At 45.6% G+C, this 23,290-nt stretch overlaps 1 protein-coding gene across 9 annotated transcripts in view; it reads right to left on the reverse strand.

The window, feature by feature from the left end:
- The window catches only part of Phactr1 (phosphatase and actin regulator 1), a 422,199-nt gene that overhangs the window by 39,060 nt on the left and 359,849 nt on the right, over positions 1–23,290 (reverse strand). For all 9 annotated transcript variants that reach the window (XM_041632673.1, XM_041632675.1, XM_041632676.1 and 6 more), the window contains one exon: positions 16,789–17,110. In XM_041632673.1, the coding sequence (XP_041488607.1) occupies positions 16,789–17,110 (322 nt within the window). The remainder of the gene's footprint in view (positions 1–16,788; positions 17,111–23,290) is intronic.

The raw sequence follows: 23,290 nt of genomic DNA on the forward strand, positions 1-23,290 counted from the left end.
GGCAAGCTGAGCTGCTGCCCTTCCTGTTGCCCAACCTATAGCTCGTCCTCGTAGGACAGAACTTTCCTGATGGAGGCAGTAGCCTGGAATAAGAACCCTGGATGCATGGTGCTGGTGCTGGTGCTAGGTGCACAACAATTTATAGCCACTAGGTGGCGCACTTTGAACCAGTTAAAGCGGAGCTCCTCTGCAACCCACCCTCATCCTAACTGGGGTAAGGATTAACTTGATCTCAAGTGAGCTAGTAAGTGAGGATCTAGCTTTTAAAACCTATGTAGAGCGAGACACCCCTCCATCGGAAATGGACTATGAAAAGCCAGTTCGTGTGCTAGGGATAAATTATGGTCCCATTGCCAGTGGCCTCACAGACTGCCCAAGCCACATAACTGTTACCCTCATTCGGGGGGCCTAGTTTGGTCCTATGCAGGTTCTCCTGCTGTCAGTCCAGAGTCAGTGAGCTCACACCAGCTAGGGTCAGCTGTCTCTGTGGGTGTCCCCATCATGGTCTTGACCCCATTGCTCATATTATAGCTCCTCCCACTCTTGGACTAAACTCCGGGAGCTAGGCCCAGTGGATCCCTGCACCTGCTTCCATCAGCTACTGGATGAGGATTCTATGATGACAATTAGGGTAACTATCAATCTGACCACTGGGGAAGGCCAATTCAAGCATCCTCTCCTCTATTGCTTGCAGTCTTAGCTCAATACAGTGGGCAGGGGCTTGGTCCTGCCTCAACTTGATATGCCAGACTTTGTTGACTCCCCATGGGAAATAATACCCTTTCTGAGGAGTGGATGGGAGTGGAGAAGGGGAGGTAGGAGGAGGGGAGGGAGGGGGAACTGTGGTTGGTGTGCAAAATGAAAAAAAAAACCTTTTAAATTTAAAACAAAAGCAACGTAGAGCAGAGGCAGAACTGAGAGTGGAGCATGGTTTGAAATGGTCCAGATGAGATGTAGAGGAAGAGGAGAGCTAGGAGGTCGAGTAAAAGGCTGAGTCCTGTGCTGGGATATCAAGGTGGACATGGTCACGGGCCACCTAGAGGAAGGTCAGGGTCCAGCAGACCGTCACAGGGAATATTAGCCTAACTTCCTGCCCCACCCCTTGGCCGGTTTTGTAACTGGTTTTATAAGAATGATGCTCTCAAAATCAATGCAGATTTAATACATTCTCAAATAAAAGGATGCCTAAAGCATCCACTATTAGACAATTGGAAAATGTACGTCTTTGCAGTGTCCAGATAGAAGCTTTGTGAAGATCTCAAAGCAACTTAGAGTCCTTCTGTATGAAGCCCAGCAAAAATAATGGGAATATGGAGGTTGAAACATGTCATTGTTTCTTTCTTTCCATCCTCCCTCTTTCTTCCTTCCTCCCTCCCTCGTTCCACTTTCTCCTCCTACTCTTTTTATCTAGCATTGGGGATTGAACCCAAGACCTCACAAATGCTAGTCCCCTACCGTGGACACACATCCCTGGTAAAACTGGTAAAAAAGGTAAAACTTTTGTTCCTTTTTAGTATCATCAAAAATAGAACTTGTATGCAATTGTAAGGATTTCTGAACATGGGAAACAATATACTTTTATATCACAAAGTATTTGACATTCATAAGCAAATAGATTGTGAAGGTATATCAAAGCTTTACGCTAAAATATTTCATCCTACAGGAATCTTACTATGCTGTAAGAAAACACGTGTTTCCTTTGAAGCTTTCAATTATGTTTTAAGTTATTGCTGTGTCTAATTTAAATTCAATTAACTTCCTTCCTTTCACTGCTTCCAAAGGGCGGCTTTTTCTCTTTGTATTTTCCACATAAGTCTTCAGTGACACAAATGGGAAATCCAGTTAACACCACATGAGCTACGATGTTCAAGGCAATGGACTAAATCAGCTTAAAAACAACAATTACTCAATGGGACAAAAATCACGTATTTACAAAAAGTGTAGTGTTTTATTAGAGATTAGTAGTTTGAGATGGCCCATTTCCCGGCTAATCGCAGAGAAACAGCAGAGGGAGCAGGAGGTAGGTAGAACACATGATAGCTGGTCTCCAGGGAGACAAATACAATGTTTAACCCCAAATTGGACTGAGTGGGCACCTTCCTGCCTTGCCCTCCAAGGCAGCATTCCCTATGGAGCAAAGACAGTAGCTAAATTCCAGCTGTGCCTAGGTATCTTTCTTGGGTGTCATGAGGTGTGGGGGGGGGGGTGCTAGTGGCAGAGACGAAAATGTAATTCTGTGACTTTGTTTAGCTCCACCCTTGCCTTCTCTCTGCTTTCGTAATTCAATTAGCATGGTTCCTAAAAGGCACAGAGCTCAGGATAGACATCTGGGAGTTAGGGATGGGAAGCCGATAACAGGTGCTCTTGTTTGGTGTGAAGAAATGTTGGAAGCAAGAAAACAAGAATGCCTTAAGGCAGGCAAGCTCCAAAGCGAACGCAAAAGGAAGAAGAAAAGGGAATAAAGGAAACTCAACCTTGGAGGCAGTGTGGTGGTTTGAATGAGGATGGGCCCCATAGGTTGTATGTTTGAATACTTGGTCCCTAGTTGGTAGAGCTGGTCAGAAGGATTAGGAAGCATGGCCTTATTTGAGGAGGTGTGGCCCTGGGAATGGACTCTGAGATTTCAAGAGTTCATCCCATTCCCACTTGGCTCCCTCTCTGGCTCCAGCTTGTGGATAATGACGTGAGCTCTCAGCTATTGTTCCAGTGCCGTGCCAGCCTGCCCGCTTGCCTACTGGCCCGTTGCTATGCTTCCTGCCATCATGGCCATAGATTGTAACCCTGTGGAACTGCTAAGTCCTGACTGCAAGTTGCCTTGGTCAAGGTATCTCTTCACAGCCATAGAAAAGTGACTAAGACGGGTGTGGTCTGCGATAAAGAAGGGGGCTGTGATTTCTGTGCGATCAGGAATAGAGCAGGATTCCACAGGAGGAAACCTAGCTGCATTGATGAGTGTAAAGAATTACTCTACCAGCATTGCAAAATAGGGACCCCCTTATAGGTGATTGACAACTGCCTCAAAGAGACATTACAAACCCAACTGGAAACTGATACTGGCAGGTTTCCTTCCTAAAGCATCTTTCATCTTTCTGCCTATCGTGTTCTAGAATGCCTGTTTGCAAAAGCAGGAATAATGTTTTCCAGGAATCTATAAGAATCTATCAAAATGTCTGGGCATATTTTGCTAATCAGTATCCATGCTGAGGGTGGGGAATACTGTTTGCCACTGTGATCTTAGCACTTGGGAAACTGAGGCAGGAAGAGCGAGAGCTCCAAACTCGCCTGGTCTACATAGTGAGAGCCTGTCTCCATAAATTATCTGCTGAATTATGTACTGATTATCTACTGAATGCCAAGCATATGCCAGGAAAGGTGCTGAGAGGAAGACAAAACCTGTGGAGAATCTTGGGAGGGCAAGAGGAGAAGGAAGTGAGAGGAAAGGAGGCTAGAAGGTCATCATGGGACTCCTCCTGGGGGAATCAAGACTTAGATCTGAGTCTCTATTTTCCCCATGTTCTCTCTTCTTGATATTGGGCAAGCTATTCAGTGTCTGAGTCTCAACTTTCTCAAGTGCAAAATTGTGTAAATCATGCTTTTTGGGTGGTGGTGCTAGCTGACCCTGTTAACATGGCCTTAAATGAGAGCCCCCGCCCCCCCGCTCCGTTAATTACAGAAATGATGTTCCAGAAGATTTCAAAACATACTCAGTGTGTCCACTCTCCACACATGGTGGGGAAATTTTCTAAAAAGCTCATGTGAACTTTGATTCTCAAGTCTTCAAAAGCAGCAACACAAATGGAAGATGCGGTTAGCAGAGTGTGAGCCAGCCCATCCATGGCCAAGAGACAGATCCAGGAAGTGCAGCATCTAATTGACGTGGCCTTCTGAATGTTGCCCTAAAGGAAGCCTAGGGGAGTGGCAGTCTCAGTTGGTTTATATGATAGAGTTGCTCCATAGATTTGTTTTAAATCCAGATGTCCATTGCCAAGGAGGAGTAAAACCCATATGTTCCCTGAGCCTTTCTTCTCCCCACCCATGTATCCATGCAAAGCTCACAACAGCTACCCAGTCGGTGTTGTTGTTCTACAACACATTCCTAGCTCATCTTCATCTCCCCCCTTCCCATTTATCATTTATTACTCGTCTCCAGAAATACCTTGCCTATGTTCACAGGAGATCCCTCAGCTGTAAAAATTATAAGCATCTATCTGCCTACCATCTTTCCCTCTGCTGTGGTTAGGATATGGAGCCCCTCCTCTAGAAGTTAAAAGCTTAGTGTCTGTCTCATGCAGAGTTCAGAGGTGGGCTTCAGGGTAAGTGACTGGATTGTGAAGGCTCCACCTTCATCAGTGGTCTGGTCCACCGTAGACTCAGTCTGCAGAGCCTGCCTATTGGGCGATTGTGGAACTGTGGAAGGTGGGGTGTATGTGGATGAAGCGGGGACCTGGGAGAGTATCTTTGAAAGCTCTCTTGCCCTAGTCCCTTCCTGGCTGCCATTCTCTCTGCTCTCAGGTTGCTATTAAGTCAACACTGTCTGCCCCATGTTCACACCCCTGTGATGTTCAGCGTTGTCTCCACTCTCAGACATGAGTTCAGTCCACCATGAACCAAAACTTCTAACACTGGACCACAGTGTGTGCTCCCTTAAACTGTATACTAGCTACTTTTCCCATCATGATGACAAAATACTTGATAAAAACAGCTTAACGGAGGGAGCATATATTCTGGGCTCCTGGCTTCAGAGGGTTTAGTCTGTTCATGGTTTCTTGGCCTCATCTGCTCAGGTAGGACATCACAGTGGTGGAGAGATTAGCAGAGGAGAGGAACTCATTTTATGGATGACTGGGAATGGGAGAGGCAGAGCCAGAGAGATACAGAGAAAGACAGAGATAGACAGAGACAGACAGACGGAAATTGACTTTGAGTGGGGAGGGGGGACGAATGAATATGGATATATAAATACATGGCTAGCTTCTTCCCTTCCTCTTTATGCTTAGTTCTTAGCCAACAGGATAATTTAACTGATCTGCAAGGTGGGCCTTTCCCCATCAGCCAATCCTCTCTGGAAACCCCCTTACAGACACATCATAGGTCTGCCCACTCAGTCATCTAGACGATTCTAAAACCAGGCAAGTTGAAAATGAAGGTAACCATCAGAAACTTTCTCCCCAGGTATCTGTCAATAACAAAAGATCTGCCTAGCACTTTCTCTCTCCAAGGGTGTGGGCTCCGTGATGACCAGGGGCCACATTTTACTGATGTTTGTGACTGGTGGCTATCACCATGCCAGAAACAAATTGAACACCTAGTAGTTGATTATAGCTTCTGCAGAATAAAAGAAACATGGGCTTACTAGATATTTGGGTGCACTTGTATGTGGTTGATATACATACTCGAAGGGTATTAATTAAGAGATTTTTTTGTGATTCTTAGGAGGTCATCTACTGGTCTACTGTGAGGCTCTGAGTATCACAGGTTGGCTAGCACCTTTATCAATGGGTTAGATAAAGACAGAAACAGAATTCTCATCACATAAGGGAAAGAACTGTACAGAGAGATTAACATTTTGAACAAGACAATTCTTTGCATTGGGAACTGTCCCGAGCATTGCGGAAGATCTACTATTGCCTCTGACTTCTACCCACTGGATCTTGTTATAGCCTCAAGAGGATGGAAAGGAAAGTGTGCTCCCAAGGAGAATATGCACCTCAATTACTGTGCTCACTTTAGTAGGGATCCTGCCTGATCCCAAGGCCTGACTGTTTAGTTTGTGATTCTCTTGGTAACCATTGTCAAGGAAGATTTTTCAGGTCAAAAAATAAGAAAGCATCCAAGTGATGGGACATGCTTATAAACCCAGAATGCAAAAGTCTGAAGCCTGCCCGAGAGAGAGAGAGAGAGAGAGAGAGAGAGAGAGAGAGAGAACTCAACACAAACAACACACACAGAGACAGACACCCCTGCACCTCCCACCATTCACACACACTAACACACCATTGATGGATATATTGTAACGATTAGTTTTTTGATGACCTGTTGGTGTTTCTGAAAAAAAAAAAGTCTGTCTACAAGCATTAGCATATAAAAATCACCAGGATCCATCTCGCCCTGATCTTGCAGCTTGAGGTCAGAAAGCATCTCCCTCCATTGAACTGAGGAGGAATCGAAGACCAGGAGGTCCAGCTAGTGATTGACCCACAACTGCTTGGCTCCATGTTCCTCTTTCTGGTACCACAACTGCTCACACAGTCAAGCACGGCCTAAGACACTCGCAGAAACGGAGAGACAACGTTAGGTAGAAATACCAAGACTAATTTCCGCGTGAGGAATGGAGAATGCCGGGAAGGGGTAGGCTATGGGTCAGCCTGTGTATAAATACGATTTCATCGAATACCAAATGCCAGAGAGTTTCAGAAATATGGATCATTGGTCCCTAACAGGACAGAGGACAGGTAGAAAAAAATGAATTCATTTAAATCCGTGACAACTTCTGGAAAAAAGAACTCAAAATACATCCTTTACTCAGGAAGGCTGAGGACCCTAGCCTATTTAGGGAGCAGCTTCCTGCTGACTAAAGTCCAACGGGAAACAAATGCTCGCATGGCGCACTTCTTAGCAGCTAATCCTGGACCACCGCACAACGTGCGCACTCGCTTTCTTAAAACGAAGCTGATGAACTGTTTTCTTGGGCTTCGGTGGCTATTTCCGTCATTCTTCAGCCTCAGGCTCTGCAATTTGTGTCATAATTTCTCACACGGTTTTGGTCTCTGAGAGGAAAAGGGCTGATTGCTCTCCCCCCCTCTGCAAACTCTTCTTTGTAACTCACCCTGGTGAAATTACAGCGCATTCCTGCGAGAGCTTAACTTCATTTTCCATGTCATATTTGTGGGTAATAAATTTTCTCTATCCTTTGAGGGAGATGAATATCTTCTTAGTCCGTTTTAATCACAGATGCATGCCAGAAGGCAACATCCCTTTAGAATACATTTTTCTTTAGGAATGATGTCACAGTTATCCCCCCCAAACTTTTAGGGAGATGAAGGCTTTAAAATAGTGATTTTTTTTTTGATGTGCACAAGCATGTATTTGTGCAGGTGTGTGTGTGTGCATGTGGGTGTGTAGAAGCCACAACCTTAGCTGCTGTTCCTCAAGAGTCTTCCAGTTGGATGAGACAGAGACTCTCAGTGTCCTGCGACTCACCAAATAAGGCAGGAGGACTGCTTAGCAGACCCCAAAGATTTGCCTCTCTCTTCATTCCCAGCACTGGAATTATCAGCCTGACCTACGCCCAATCTACTCTGTGTCACTTGAAGTCAGGTCCTCAAGCTTGCAAGGCCAAGCTATCTTCTCAGCCCATGACACCGGCTTTCAGTTTTACAACTTGCCCTCATTTCTTTATGTGTGCCATGGAGATGTTCATTAGCATGTAATTCCCCACTCATGGGTGGTAGGTGACAGGGTTTTCTATCCACCAGCCTATTGCCATTTGATGGAGACAAAGGGATGTCTGGAAGCTCTCTTGGAAGGGGACCTTCTGATGAATGACCCCAGCCACTGGCTGATATTTCCACATTAATTTCTTTATGAGTTATTAAAATAGGGCCAATATCTTAGTAATTTCCAGTACTAAATTTTTAGAGACTAGAGTGTGATTCCTTGAAAATACATGGCTATTTGAGTGGCAGGAAAATGACTATCTGAGGGGGCACCATTGTGTTATTCTTTTGTTTGCCATTTTTTATTTGCTTTTGGTGTCTATATGTCCATGTTCATGTGTGTGTGTGTGTGTGCATGGATGCATTCACATATATATGTGGAGGACAGAGGCTGACATTGGGGGCATTAGGAGTAATAAAAGGCTTTGCTGGCTTTCTGGGAGAAGGTAGACACACGGTTAGTGGAAAGAACTCTAGGTTTGGGTGAGAAGACCCGGGTTTATATCCCTACTGTGATCATAGGTTGTCTTTATCGCTATGAAACCAAGATAGCAATTACACCCTTCTTAACACTGCAAGTTTTGAAAAATATTTATTTACTTGTGTGTGTGTGTGTGTGTGTGTGGTGTGTGTGTGTGTGTGTGTGTGTACACACCACTGCGCCTGTGTGGAAGTCAGAGGATAACTTTCAGGATTTGGTTCTTTCTTTCTAATCTGTGAGTCCCAGGGTTGAACTCAGGTTATCAGGCTTGGCAGCAAATGACTTTCCCTACTGAATCATCTCACTGGCCTCATCTGCATATTTGAGGGGACATGAAATGAGATTTCAAACACTGACGACGTGTATTTATGAGACACGTGGAGGACCACCTATGTTATTTGTGAGGTTGTTTTGAAAGATGCTCTCATGATGCCTCCTTAGCATACTTAGGGAGCAGCATGAAAATGTCCCACATGCTTATGTTTATTGCACTGTCTGGAGCTCCTTGGATGATGGGGAGTAGTCATCTGGGAGACTAAGGCAGATGGTATCTGTATAAATGCCACATGAGATTTAGGGACTTGGTGGAGAGAGTCCAGCCCTACAGTCCTACTGACTATGTCAATAATGCTTATTTCCTTCTAGTTCTGTGACCACGGACAAATACCTTGGGGTTTTCCACTCTGATATGGGAAACCACCACTTTATCCACCCCTTCCTGGCTTTCTGTCGCACAGACGGGCTCATTTAAATGTACTAAGTATCAGCATTGTCTTCAACAGCCCAGAGAGAATTCACAATTCACACAAAGGCCACATCTAGGAAGCTAGGATGGGGTGCTTTATGCATATCCCTGGTTTTTATAGTTATCTGGCCAATAGTCAGAGGGCCAGTGGACACGAACCATGACCCCTAATGTCTGTTTGATCCAGGAATAGCCAAGTGCTCCATATCGAAGAGTTCTGATGTGAATGATTTAAAGATCTGATGGCCATCACCTGTTAACCTCATGGAGGTTAGTTAGCAAGACTGTGAAAATCAGGTGACACTTGGGGTGACTACAATGCTGCTGAGTAAACCACAAATCTACGAGACTCAAGAAGTAGGTTCAAACCCATGTATTAATGGATTACTGGAACTAAAGGAAGGGGTGCAATTAGCTCTCTAGGTAGAACCCAGAATGAGTGTTCAGTTAGTGCCCAGAATGCCAGTCTGAGACACTGCAAATAAGAACTCTTCACAATAGGACCTGAGTGATTCTTCATCATGCAGTAATCACTGTGAATTCCCGGGTGTTATACAGAAGCTGCTTTGGAAGAGGTTCACACAATACCACCCTGAGAAAGCAGCTACGTATTCTCCAGGGCAGTGGTTTCCACCCCAGAGTCCCTCAGGAGACAACTTTCAATGTCTAGAGAGAGTTTTGGTTTGACAGCTGGAAGAGATGGTGCTGTGTTCATAGGTGTTGTCTTAATTTCAGTTTTTCTGCCAGCCGGTTGCCTGGCTTGCTCACTGTGCAAGGGAGAGCCAGCCTTGCTCACGATGAGATTAACTTGCCCTGAGACTGTATCGCATCTTTTGGAAGAACCAGTTAAAGCTAGAAACACTATGTGTGGGTGGCACTTAAGGGTGAGTTTATATCTTGAGATCAAAGAACTAGCCTTAAATAGGAGGTTGATAAGCCAGGCTTCCAAGAAGCAGGGGTAAACGTTGAGCCAGAAATGCATGATATTGAAGCTCTTGTCCAGGGGCAAGGGATATCTTCCCCCCAAAATACACTGCATGTAAGGAGGTACACCCTTCCCTCTACAAACAAAACACAATTTCAAATCCACGCCAATTTCTCAGCAAGTCACACTGAGACCTTGGGAATTTCATTCTGCGAAGGCAGTAAGTCATGTCTGCTATTTGCCACAGGGCACTGAGATTTGAGGGTGAAACATTACAAACGTCGGCTGATGCAGTCAGTATAGATGTCATACGGGTAAGGCCGAGGGACACTGTGGGACTGCTCAGTCCAGGACCAAATATTATTCTTTAGAATTCCCCGTGACCTTGAGACAACATGAAGCAAAGTAACCAATGCCATGAAATGGATCTGCCCTAGGGTTAGAAGCTGAACTGGGCTCTTTGAAAGGTTCAAAAATAATCACGAGTTCATAAACTTTTAGAGATGGAAGGGATTTTGGGGATATGATGCAATGTTCAATTTCTTGTGTCCAATTTAAACAGGATTCCTTTTTCATTATTCTCAATAAGCAACAATTTCATCCTAGCTAAAATGTAAAAGCGAAAAGGGATTGTACAAACAAATACTAAGTTATGTGTCTATACTTATTGATATTTCATACAAAACATTGTATCCTTCGAGACAAATTTCCCTGTAGCTCTGGCTATCCTGGAACTTCCTACGCAGCTGAGGATGACCTTGAACTGACCTTTTAGCTCCACCTCTGGGAGCTGTGATTAGGAACTGCTCTTAGTTTCGTGTAGTGCTGGAGGATTGAACCCAGGTCTTTATTGATGCGAGGCAAGCACTCTACCCACAGAGCTAGATCCCTAGCTCCATGATTTATTTCTGTGTGTCTGTCGCAATGACTGGCATTCAGTGCTCAACAGGTGCTGCCAGCAATTGCAGATTACAGGACCGTCCTAGGGTAGGTCAACTATGCTTACTCCGGACTGTCTGTGTTAAAACACGTCTGCCTCATATTTGAGCTGAGGTAGAGCCATTCTGTTTCTAATAACTTTCATATTAGTAATAATCACTTACTTCAATATATATGGGATAGTTATTGATTGGGACAGGTCCTTAGCATATGGCATAGCCTTTTGTATAACATATTGCATAGGTACACTAGTAAGACCACTGGACTCTTGCTGGCAGGATACTTTATCATTTGGTGACTGTTGTTCTTCCTCCACCCTTTCCTGTTTTTTTTTTTTTCTCCCTGATACAGGTTTCACTGTGTGGTACAGGCTGGATTTGAACTTGTGATCTCCATGTGGTTTTCAGGTGTGTACTATTTTTTCCTGGGCTCTTCTGTATGTGTGATTACAACCCCATATCGCCACTCTATCCTCATTTTCTATGATCAATCTTCTAAAAACTTCAAGTGTCAACTGCCAACTTAACACCTTTATATGGAAAGCTTCATTTACCCATTTGGAGAGCGTAGGAGAGCGTATACTACTACTTCCTCTGAAGTGACTAGATTGTTTTCCCACATCATTTGGCCACACTTCCCTTTTAGCTGTCAGAGAAGACTACCCTGCCGCTGCCCTCCCTCCCCTCCCCCCTTACCCCCCCCCCCCCCCGTGCAGGAGAATTGTCTGTATTCTGTCAATCATGTTTTAAATAAACACTGATTGGCCAGGTAGGAAGTATAGGCAGGAAAACCAGTCAGGAAGTAGAAATGATGCAATGAGAACAGGAGAATTCTGGGAAGGAGGAAGTTGATTCCTCCCTCTCCTGCCCAGATCACTGAAGCAGCAGGATGTGATCTGCCCCACTGAAAAAAGGTACTGAGCCACATGGCTAACATAGATCAGAAAAATGGGTTAATCAAGATGTGAGAGTTAGCCAGAGAGAGGCTAGAGGTAATGGGCCAATCAGCTTATAATTTATGAAGACCTATGTGTGATTTTCTTTGGGGCTGCCAGCTATAGGGTATGAGGTGGGACAGAAACCCCAAGAAGCAGGTTCCCCCTTCATGTTACACCCTCCCACAACTGCTGAGAATCCTGTGGTCAGCACTGCTCCCACTCTGTTCCCTTCACAGATGGGCTCACACAGTCTGACCTCCCAGGGAGTCTAGGCTCTGCTGAGACCAGCTCTGCTGTCTTCATTCTCTCCCCAGCACCAGGCAGATAACCTGCTTTAGCACCAGCTATCCAGCGAAGAATTGTTGGAGGATCTTCTCATGTCTAGGGGCAATGATTAGAATGTGCTTCCCCAAACCCATGCACTAGAAACCTAACCCCCAGTGCAGCCGAGCTGAGATGTGGTTAGATCACAAGGACCCTGCTTCCGTGAACAGATTATCATGATCATGGTGGGAGGATCCTGATCAGGAGAGTACATTCATTATAAAGCAGATATAGCCCCACTTCTCCCCCTTGGCTGCTCCCACCCTCTCATTTCCAGCTTGGGATGACACAGAGAGGAGGCCATTGCTGGATGCTGGCACCGTGGTCTTGGGCGCTCCATTGCTGGAGCTAGGAAGGAATATGTCTGTGTCGTTTGGATCACCCAGTCCGTGGTACTCAAACGGCATCCCCTGGCAAACGTGTACATAAACTGCTGGGTGGGCCCCACACTCTCTTTGAGGACAGTGCTGGGGCTGGGGAGAAGGGGCAAGTGCTAGGGTAGGAGAGGCCTGCAGCCACACGGGTGAGGACAACAGAGGTCAGGGAGAGGGAGGGTCAGGAGCAGGGGCCAGGGCAGCCGATGCAGACATCTCCACACGGCAGCAGAGTGGGGAGGATTTGCTGACAGTCGGATGTGGGGGTCGCCATGGATGACCCTATATTTCTGTGTGAGCAACGATAGGTACGAACCTGCCTTTAATCAAGGGAGAAAAGTCTTCTTTAAAAGCACAGCCCCTTGAGGATCTTTCTAGAATCCCTTCATATCCCACTTCATTTTGCCAACAGGAAATGAGAGTGCAGAGATCATTGAATGGATTGACCTCAAAAAAAGTGAGCAACTGACTGAAAGCAAAAGTTCAAGTTCTAGAATGAATGCCAATTAAGACTGCAGAGCTTTCTGTAGAGAGGAAAAATAAAAAATAAAAAGAAAATAACCCTGCACAATGTTTAAAATGTCACTTTTTAAAAAGACATGAACAACCCATGGGGGGAAATAAAGACCATGTAATTCAAAGAAACTGACACACACACACACACACACACACACACACACACACCCTCCAACAAGATCGGACCAAATCCATTTCCAATGTGTCTTTTAGAGGCACTGAAGAAAAATTTTATGTGCTACATAATTTTGCTTAATGCTCACTGCCATTTATTGGACATTTATGGTATGTTGTGCAATGATCTGACTGATTATGTCATTCAATCTTCACAAAGAGCCCAAATGAGGCTGGTCTGCTCGTGTTCTCCTGGTTTTATGGATGAGGAATGAAAGCCCATAGAGGCTATGTAGCACACTTTGGGTCACACTGATAATAAGCAGTGTGGCTAAGCTACAAATCCTGATTCTAGACCGCACTCACTTGACTGTGAGATGGGATAAGTACGAACCCTCTCTGGGACTGGGGATAAATAGAGACCATGCATGTTTCTAGTTCTTTGTGCTCTGTGCGCCTAGCCCCAAACCTGATGAGCCTAAACTATAAATAAACTCTGTTGGCAGGGTCAGGTGAGTAAAAATCTGAAAAGATTCAAGGTCATCTCGGAGGAACACACACAAGATGTCAAGAGGTCTAGAGAAGCCCTTTATGTAGAGAACACTGTGGCTGTCTTGAGACATTTGAAAGCATATCCTAGGAAAGGAAGACCAGAATTGAGGTGAGGGAAGTCCGTGTTACAACGGGACACTGTTATAATTTAATGAAGCCGTGTCTAGAATGGGAACACTGTCTTGGAACTCATCAAGATCCCCATGCAGAGACTGGACAATGAACAGGAATGCACGGTAGACATGGGATCAGTTGCCTACGCTGCCTTCGAGTTCCCTTTCACAGGCACAATGGATGACTGTTTATAGAAAAGTAGGTGTCAAAACCCAAGGTTGCTTAATTCCTCATTTGATTTCCATAGCGACACATCTTCAGGATTAGAGCACAGTTCTGGAACGATGCTCTACAGGGGACTTCCTAGTAGGTCTTGGGGGATAGTGACAAAACTACTGTGGGAAGGCCCATGGCTCTTCACAAGTACAGTGCTGTCATGTTAGTAAAAGTTCTTCTTACGGTGTCATGTGGGGTACCTGGGAGCTGCCAGGTAGGTAGAGAAGGATTCCTATGCTGGGAGACTTGGACAGGAGAAGACGAATATCATGTTGGGAGTTTCGGGTAGTGAAAGGGTGGGAAGCATTGCCACAGACAACAGTTCTTTTGTTACAGGACAAAGTGGTCCATGACCTTGATCTGCACTCAGATCCTCCAACTCCCAGGAGACAATGCGGATGCTTAAAAAAAAAAAAATCTCTCCAATTTGTATTTATTTGGCAAGAGGATTTTTCTCTCTCAGGATGAGTGGTCTTGTCAGAATGATGGATATATTGATTCTCTTTGTCCTGCTGCTGTCTGAGGGGAGCCTAAGTCTTAGCCTGGGTGACAGCTGAGGAGGCATGAGGAGGTGGCAGGGCCCAGGGTGGTACAAAGTGTGCAGATAGTCCCACTCTTCATTATCCCGGCCTTCTCTTTTTTGATTCATTTTATTGAAGAGCCCAATTCAGTGAAGGACCTACCATCATTCTAAACTCAATTGAAACATTCCATGAATTCCTACTGAGACTGTAAAATGGCGTGTTTGAATGAAGATACATTAAGTAATATCCTAATAGGCTATTTCCGGTATCTCTGTTTAGATAATCAAAATTCATCTGAGTCATAAAATCCTAAACCCTGAATGGTGGTCACAGGAGCACAAAAGTCCCAAGGACCCATGTGATGAAGGCAAGGACTGAAGTCTTAAGGAAAGAATCACAGGACAGAGCTAGGGGACATGGAGTAGTGGGACCCAGGCTTGACTCAACCTACTGCACAGGACACTGTTTTCTAAAATATGTTTGTGGAAATAACAGTTCTTCTAAGATTCACTCTTACTGTGTATAAGGGTTTTCCTGTGTGTAAGCAGCACATGTATGTCTGGGGCCACAGAGGCCCAAAGGGGGCACCAAATCCCTGGAACTGCAGCTACAAACAATTGTGAGCTGCCACGTGGGTGCTGGGAACCAAACCTAGGTCCTCTGCAAGAGCAGCCACTGCTTTTATCCACTAAACCATCACACCAGCTCCTGAAGCAATGGCTTTTCCTTTTTTATTTTTTTGAATTTCCAATCTGTCACAAATGGATATTTTCATAAAATATAATAAATGTTTTTTTAAGAGATGAAGCCTTTTAATATTCAACAAACAAACAAAAAGATATCGTCTATTTGCTATAGAAGTATTGAAAAGTGTCTTCTTAATTTCTGCAGTGTGGGTACAAATGGGTAATGAGCATTTAGTGAGCATCCTTTGAGTTGGTGGCAGTGGGGAACTTCCTCAACCTTTCCTAGTTTCTTTACTCAGTTTCCCTAGTGATGGACATGGTTGGCAGTGCGCATGTGTGGTATATTTCAAGGTGTCATTCAAAAATTAAGCTATGATTGCCCTCATTAACAATACTGCTAGCTGGAACCAATGGCAAAGGATCAACTGTAATTTTGTTGGTTTTCTTTGGCAACAATGGAGAGTATTATGAGAAAGCAATCAAGCCAGAATTGTTAGAGGGAACAGCTTCCCTTGGAGGTAGCTATTTCCCAACACACATCCCTTGGCTAGGAAGTAGGAAGGTGATCCATGGTCAACTTTTGTTTGGCTCTCCACTGTAGCAGCCCACGGAGTCTCCAGACCACCATTTTCCCATCTGTATTTCTCAATAGACAGCCATCACTACCCTTGGCGATATAGCCCCTCACCTCAGATGGAAATACTCTCTCCTTGTTATTAGGGAGCTTGGTCAAATAGTGTGCATCGGAGTCATTGAGAAATCCCAGACATCCCTTTGGCACAGAGAGGGTGGCAGTGGTCCTGGCATATCTGTTAGAAGCAGTGTCAGGGATGAATGATCTCCCTTAGTGGAAGGCAGACTGCAGGCCTGAGTCGGGGATAGAATTCTTTGCAGGCCTCCCAGAGATGCATCCGGGGGCACTTTCTGGCGAAGGATGGGTTATACCAGTGGCTCCCACGCATATCCCTGGACTCCAGTGCTCTGCTTCCTCCTTCTTCAGGAACGGGGGCAAATCTCTCCACGCTTGTAATCTGCTTACCCCGTCCTCCCCTCCTGCCAGTTCTCATCACTTCCCGATGCACTTAAATCATTTTCAGCATCATGGAGTTGTCACAAAATTAAAAATAAGCCATAGAATATGGAATATAAAATTATTCTCTCCCTGTTTGCCCATATCAGGGCAGGTGAGACCACTATTAATGGTCGCACGTGTATATTATTTCTCAAAATGGCAATGTTTAGAGAAACAATACGGTCTACCGGGGATATGTATACATGCCACTCCTTTGTGTGTGTGTGCAGGTCAGGGCTGTCCTCTCAGACATCTCCTACTGTCTTCTGAGACAGGGTGTCACTGGTCTGGAACTTGTCATGTGAATTAGGCTAGCTGGCCAACAAGCCTCAGAGATCTACCTAGCTCTGTTTTCTCACTACTGGGACTGCAAGCTTGTACCATTACGCCTGGCCTTTATTCTTCACAGATCTGAGTATTGAACTTGGATTCTTATGCTTGCAAGGCTGCTTCTTACCCACTCCTCATCTTTTGAAAAAATTAAATGTGCTTACTCAGTACTTTGACAACGGACATATACTATTTCCCCCATTTTTTGTGTGTTTTGAGAGTTGAGACAGGGTTTCTCTGTGTAGCTTTTGGAGCCCATCCTGGAACTTGTTCTGTAGACCAGACTAGCCTTGAACTCACAGAGATCCACCTGCTTCTGCCTCCCAAGGGCTGGGATTAAAGGTATATGCTACCACTACCCAGCTAACCCTTTTTAATACTCAGATTTGACATGACTTTACTCTCAAGCCTTTTTCTGTTCTTCGAAGGGAAAGGAATGAGGCTTTACACTCTCTAATCCCCTGCCTGTCCCCCCTCCCAAGCAGTCACTTTCCCACTGTTACCTTTCCAGCCTCTGCATGGTCATAGCAAGTGTCTTGTTGAGCTCATCGATCATCCTGCAGCCTGAGGGGTGCATGGGCAAGGTGCCAGTAGAGGACGGGAGGTGCTGGCCATGGCTGCCATACTGCAGTTGGTGCTGCATCTGGGATGGCAGGACAGTGTGGTGGTGCTGGGCCACGGCCTGCTGGCTGCTCTTCTGGGTTGCGTAGGATGCCAGGGAGAGCTCTGGCCCTCCGACAGGCATACAGATCAGGACTTTCTTTGGAGGTAGCGGAGGCGACAGTTTCACTGGCAGACAAGGCAATTTCACAGGGGCGCCAGGATCTGCGGCAGAAGGAGGGTGAGAAGAAGATGTGAGTTGGGGGAGGGCATTAAATGAAACCCAGAACGTCATGTGTTTGCACTTTGGGACCACAGCCTCCTGGAGGGTGGACGCTATTCAGTTTTCTGGCCAGACTACTCTGGCACCTGGATAGAATGAGAGATGGGTCTCAGAGTCCATCAATCAAGGCTTCTCAGAGACCAAGGTAAGATAGCATCAGGAAAGCATGTGCCATGGAAACAGGAGCTGAGAAAAAAAAGAAAAAAAAAACCTTTTCCAGGATCTACCACAATGACTACACATTTGCCACTGTTAAAGTAACATATGCTTTCAGCTGGCAGGGTCCAACTTGCCTACACTGACACAGGACAGAAGTCCATACTCTGTTCAAGTCTCTCCCTACAAGTGACCATGCTGCCGTTCTTGATTCCTTAGCTCTCACTGAGAAGCTGCTTTGTAAGGCTTAGTGGCTGCAGAGCCTGACGCGGGCACACCAAGTAGGGGTGGGGTGTGAGCATTGTTGCTGGGCTGGTGGGTCCACTCACAACCAACTGTGGTTCAAGCTGTACCCTTAAGGGGCTAAAGAGTTTATCGTACACACCACACACATACACCTGAAGGTAATTTTACATTTTCCCAATAACTTTGGTCATGAACAAAAGGTTGCACACAGCAAACCACCAGAAAGTGGCCCCTTTGGTGAGGCTTAGAAACCAGTGCTTGGAGAAAGCCGAGGGAGGAAGATTACAAGTTGAACCCATCTTGGGCTACAGAGTAAGCTCCCGTCTCAAAACAAAACAAAAACAAACTCAAGAGCTTGGTGGATTCAGAAAGACAAATACTGTAAATTTTTTTCTCATACAGGGACCCTCGATTTTAATTTTTCTGTATGTGTGAGTCTGTATGTATGTGATGTGGTGAACAGGTGCGTGTGACTGTGTGTGCATGTGAGTACATGTTTATGGGCATGAGTGTGTATTTGTGGGTGTGTATAGGTGTGTACATGTGTTTTATGAAATGAAAAAGGGTACTATGAGAGGGAAAAACACTTTGGGGAATAGGAAGACATAAAAGGGAGGCTAATACAATATATAGTATATGGCAGGCAAACACAAGGGAGGCTACTGGAAGAGGGGGGCAGTAAGCAGGGAGCAGGGTATTGGGGAGGGGAGCAAGGGAAAAAGGTCAACAAAAGCGAAGTATATTTAAAAATTCTGTAATTAAACCCATTACTCTGTATGCTAGTTTTAAAAAGTAATTAAAACAAACAAACAATCAACAGTAACCCCTGTCCTCCCAAGGACTGGGGATGTGGCTCCACACCCAGAGCCAGCAATACCAAACTGAGAACAAACACCAAACCAAACACTGAAGAATGCCACTTGTCTCATCATGGTGGCACTCAGGGCAATGTATTTTAGAGTAGAACCAAACCCTCGGTTCTGTGACAGTGTCATTAAAACTCCCTGGACAGTCCACATTAAGATGGGTCAGGGTCAGACAAACTCTCAGAGAGCATTCTGGGAGAGATCTTGTAGTTCTCTTGCTTAGTATTCCCTGAATTCATCTGGTCCGGGAGGGGTGGGGCTGAGCTTGTCTAGGAGAATCATGTTCAGAAGGGTGTGCCATGGAGGTGTCTTCCTGCCACGGTCCTGACCACTGATCTTTGGAGTCCCCTTTCTCTTCACCCAGTGTTTGTTTCCTTCCACTTAATTTATACTGGAGCACAGACAGGGCAAGGCTGCCCCCCAGTTTAAAACTGAGGACTGCCTTAGGCTGCCTGTTGCTTGACTCAGGCCTTCAGACCCACACTTAAGTAGTCTGCTCTGAAAAAGAATGTTTCCTAGGGTACCCAGAAAGCCTCTGGGCAAAGTTACTTCAATAGCCTCTCTCTACTCTCCTCACTCGGTATCCCACAAATTCAGGTCCCCCCCCCCCCCCCAGCTTGCTCTGCCAAGCGGCTTTTCTGCTCACTCACCATCTCATGCAAGCTGCTGAGGTCTTCCTCAGCCTCTTCTGGGTTCCTTCCTCTTAGCACTCTGTCTGCCAAGGAACAGGAAGTAAGAGCTTATGGCTCCCTGCCTCTCCTTGGGACCCAGTGGTCTGTCCTCAGCACAACCCCTGTATATACTCTCTATTCCCAACTTCCGATGTCACTGACTACGTGAGGTTTCCGTACCCTGGGTTCTTTCCTGTGGTTTGGAATATTCTGCTATGTAGTCTTGGCCAATTCCTATTCTGCCTTCCAGATTTAACTCACAAAAAAACCTCTCCCAAATTCACCTGGCTCATTGTATTGTGCTTTCCCCTCTATACAGAGAATACACATTGAGTTGACATTAACAATAACAACAGCAATGATGGTGACAGACATTTCAGTCAAGCTCAGATCAAGTTGCTCTTATCTGAAATGCTTGGAACCATTAATATTTCAATATAGACTCTTCTAGATTTTAGAATATGCACATATACACACATGTATTGGGGATGGGGCCCAAGTGCAAACATGATATCCGTTCAAGTTTCATATATACCTTTATAGAGAGAGCAGGATAACATCATAAGTTTTAATTAAGATTTGTTTTACAATTATGAATGTATCTGTGTGTGACTATTGCATGTGTGTACGGGTGCCCTCTGGGATCAGAGGTACTGGATCCCCTGAAGCTCATGTGGCAGGTGGTTCTGAGTCACTCCATGTGGGTGCAGGGAATCGAACCTGTGTCTCCTGCAAGGGCAGTGTGCTCTTTTAATTTGTGAGCCATCCCTCCAGTCCAGTTTCAGAGATTTTAAATAACACTGTACATGAAACAAGGTTCCTACACAAATGGACCATCAGGCAGGATCACCCGTGGCTTCACATCCGCACTAAATGTTCGATTCTCAAACATTTCCAATTTCAGAGGTCTAGACGAGGACTATTTCACCTAGGCCATGCTTACTAACCACAAGCCAGACACCGCTGTTCTAAGTGATTGCCATACAATAACCAACTTATTCACCACTTCCTATGCATGTAATTGCCTGCTTGGTCAGAGGACGGCAAACGGGTTTAACTTAAAGCATCCTTACCATCTTGTTCCATGCCCTGTTGGTCTGACCAAAGGAGCAAAACACAATTTTTCCACATATTTTTCTGGTTTGCTAAGATTACTGACTCCCTTTCTTAAGTTAAAAGTTAGTTTGTGTGTGTGTGTGTGTGTGTGTGTGTGTGTGTGTGTGTGTGATGTGAGGAGGGGGACGTGTGTGTACCACAGCACAGGCATGGAAGTCAAAGAGCCACTTTGCGGAGCCAGTTCTCTCCTTCCACCTTTACGTGGGTTGTGGTGATCGAACTTGGGTCTTCAAGCTTGCATGGTTGGGAGGCAAGTGCCTTTACTTGCTCAGCCACTTTGCCAGCCCGGAAACCTTTAAATTAAAGAGTATTTCTTAAGGATTATTGACGAGTGCATAAAATAATATTGTTTGGGGTATGAAAAAATAAACTTTCTGAATGAAAAGTGGTGTTCCCCCACTGTGGAGCAGATGCAGCAAACGGCAGCACGCTTCTGCTCGCTCTGCGCCTGGCCCCTGCGGCAGAGCAGTTGCGCATGCTCCTTTGCTGAGCTGACGCTCTGCGGTGCCAGCTGCCTGCGGCATTCTCAGGGAATCCTGAGATGTGATGGATCTGAAGGGAGCTCAGTCTCAGGAAGGGAGAACAAACACACACACATACACTTGTTTTTTACACATTTAAGCAAACACCTTTTTTTTCCCCCCAAAACAGGGTTTTACTGTAACTTTGGAGCCTGTCCTGGAACTAGCTCTTGTAGACCAGGCTATCCTCGAACTCACAGAGATCCGCCTGCCTCTGCCTCCCAAGTGCTGGGATTAAAGGCCTGCACCACCACGGCCCATCAGTAAACACCTTTTTTCAAAGTATAATGAAATATGAAATAAAATCTAAACAGAAAAAAAACCCACGACACCAGCAACTGAAGTTAAAGTAATTTACATATAAATACTGGAAAAAAAAACTGGCTCCAAAATTTAATTTTTAAAAATATTTTTCTTTCAGGGTACCAGCTTCTCAAAGTTGTGTCTCATCGGCCTCACTGGAAGGCTTGGCAAAGACTCGCTTGTAAGCCTCACCTCCAGAGCTCAGTTACTGAGGGTTGCAGATGGAGTCTCCCTGGAAACAAGTGTCCAGAGATAGATCACTCATGTTAATGGGGACCACACTCGGCAAGCATGTCACAAGTTACAGGGCTAAGAAGCAGAACCCAAACTTCTGGAGCTAAAAAATGTTAAGGTGCATGGCTCCATGAAAACATTGGTAGCTTTAGCAAAATGCACAACCCTCTCCTCAATGTTTCATTTCTCAAGTCTGCAAGATGGGATGAATCGCCCTGTCACATGACTTGTGGACATTTTTTAAGATATGGAAACTGGGCGGCACGGTGCCCAGGAGATATGAACTATTGTTCTTGTTATTACCCTCATCATCGATGAACATTTTCCATAGGAAGGCCCTCTACTCAAGGCTGGCCTAGGACACTCCCAGGTCCTGGACCTTCCTCCAGCCCAGTACATAACCACAATTCATTCTTCTTGACTTGTTGCTGATACTGTTTGCAGTGGACAGCTGTGATGGGTTGATCAAATCTCAGGGAGTGTGGTCATTTCCTCACCCACCTTCCTGGCCATCAGGACCTGAGCCTGGTACATAGATGCTCAATATTGTTCCGTTTTCTTCTCATCATGTCTATAGGTCTGTGGGAAAAGGTGGTGCATGGCATCCAGCGTCTCTTCCACTAATGAGGTCCAAATCAAAGTGTAGTCTATATCTAAATGGGCCTGAGAATCGCCCTCTAAGACACTTTCTCAATTCTGTCCCCCACCAGGTGACGTGAGAATGCGCCAAGGCTTCTCTGAGGAGATGTAGCTAGCTGCTACTCTGAGAGGACTCATTGAGCTGGCTGGCTTCTGGAGGCTTCTGCTACAGGCTGGGGGTGGAGCCCAACTTGTGAAACCACTGCTGGCAGAGAACTCAGAAAAGCTGGGCTCGAATTCTAGCTATATCATCAAGAACTGTGCTGAAGCCATTCAATGCTCCCCGGCCTCAGTTTTCTCATCTGTGGAAGGGCTCTATGGACGACTATACAGGTTTACTGCCAGGAGTAAACAGGTTAATAGATGAAGCCCTCCTGTTAGACACTGAGGGAATAAGAGGGTTACAGGTCAGTCGGAGGCCTGAGCTGACACAGGGCTGAGTCACCTCTGGGAAAGGAACATCTTCCACAAGGAAGTTCTGCCTAATTTTACAAGGTCTCCATGCAAGTGAGCAGTGGGCAGAGGGTCTATGATAAAAGACCCCCAGCGAAGTCCTTGATGTGCCATAGGAATTCCTTAACGGAGCCCTGACTCTGCAGTAAACACCATAATGCATTAGCTGCCTCACCCACAGTCTGCTTTGGAGGTCAGCTACTGTATGACCTTACTCTTAGAAATGCATTGTTTGCAGTGTTGCTATCAGGAATTTTTGTCAGGCCTCTGAAAATCCACCAACGCGGATGCTTCCCAGCCTGAGATGGGATGATGGGAGTCAAGTAGGCCCTGGAGGGTGCACTACCCTCATCGGCAAGCGAGAGGAAGTTTGGGTAGTGCTTAGAAAGAGGAGCTGTCACCTATGGTCCAGTGGTTCCGACGTCCATTGCACCTCCTGCTATAAAAAGCTAGCGGGACAGAATTAGGAGCTGAGAGCTTGGACTTCAGTCTCACTAGCCAGGAAAACTCAGGGATAAAATTGCTTCTCATACTTGGATAGCGACGGACTGAATCAATCCCTTCGCATCTACTAATACGTGGCGCTCATCCGTTTAGCTGGAGGACACGCTCTGCCTCTGGCATTTATGATGACAGAACTGGGGCTGCCAGAAGACGTGGCGCTGCCGGCTCACTCGTTTCTGTAGCCAGACTGATTGAGATGCAGCGTATTCATCAGGCTGTCTCTGTTGATGGAGTGGAAGAGGCAAAAATGACCAGTTCCAGGAACATGGACAATCAACTCAAACTGTGAGTGTCACAGAGCCTTAAACTCCACAAGAGGGTCGTACTTCCGACACAACAGCTCCGGCTGATGAGTTCAGACAAAGAAATGAAGATGGGAGAGGATTTCTGTCATCAGTTCTCTTGATGGAGGA

Source organism: Microtus oregoni, unplaced genomic scaffold (assembly GCF_018167655.1).
Source record: "Microtus oregoni isolate MIOR12 unplaced genomic scaffold, Mior012 000042F_ref0000377, whole genome shotgun sequence".
NCBI classification, from domain to species: domain Eukaryota; kingdom Metazoa; phylum Chordata; class Mammalia; order Rodentia; family Cricetidae; genus Microtus; species Microtus oregoni.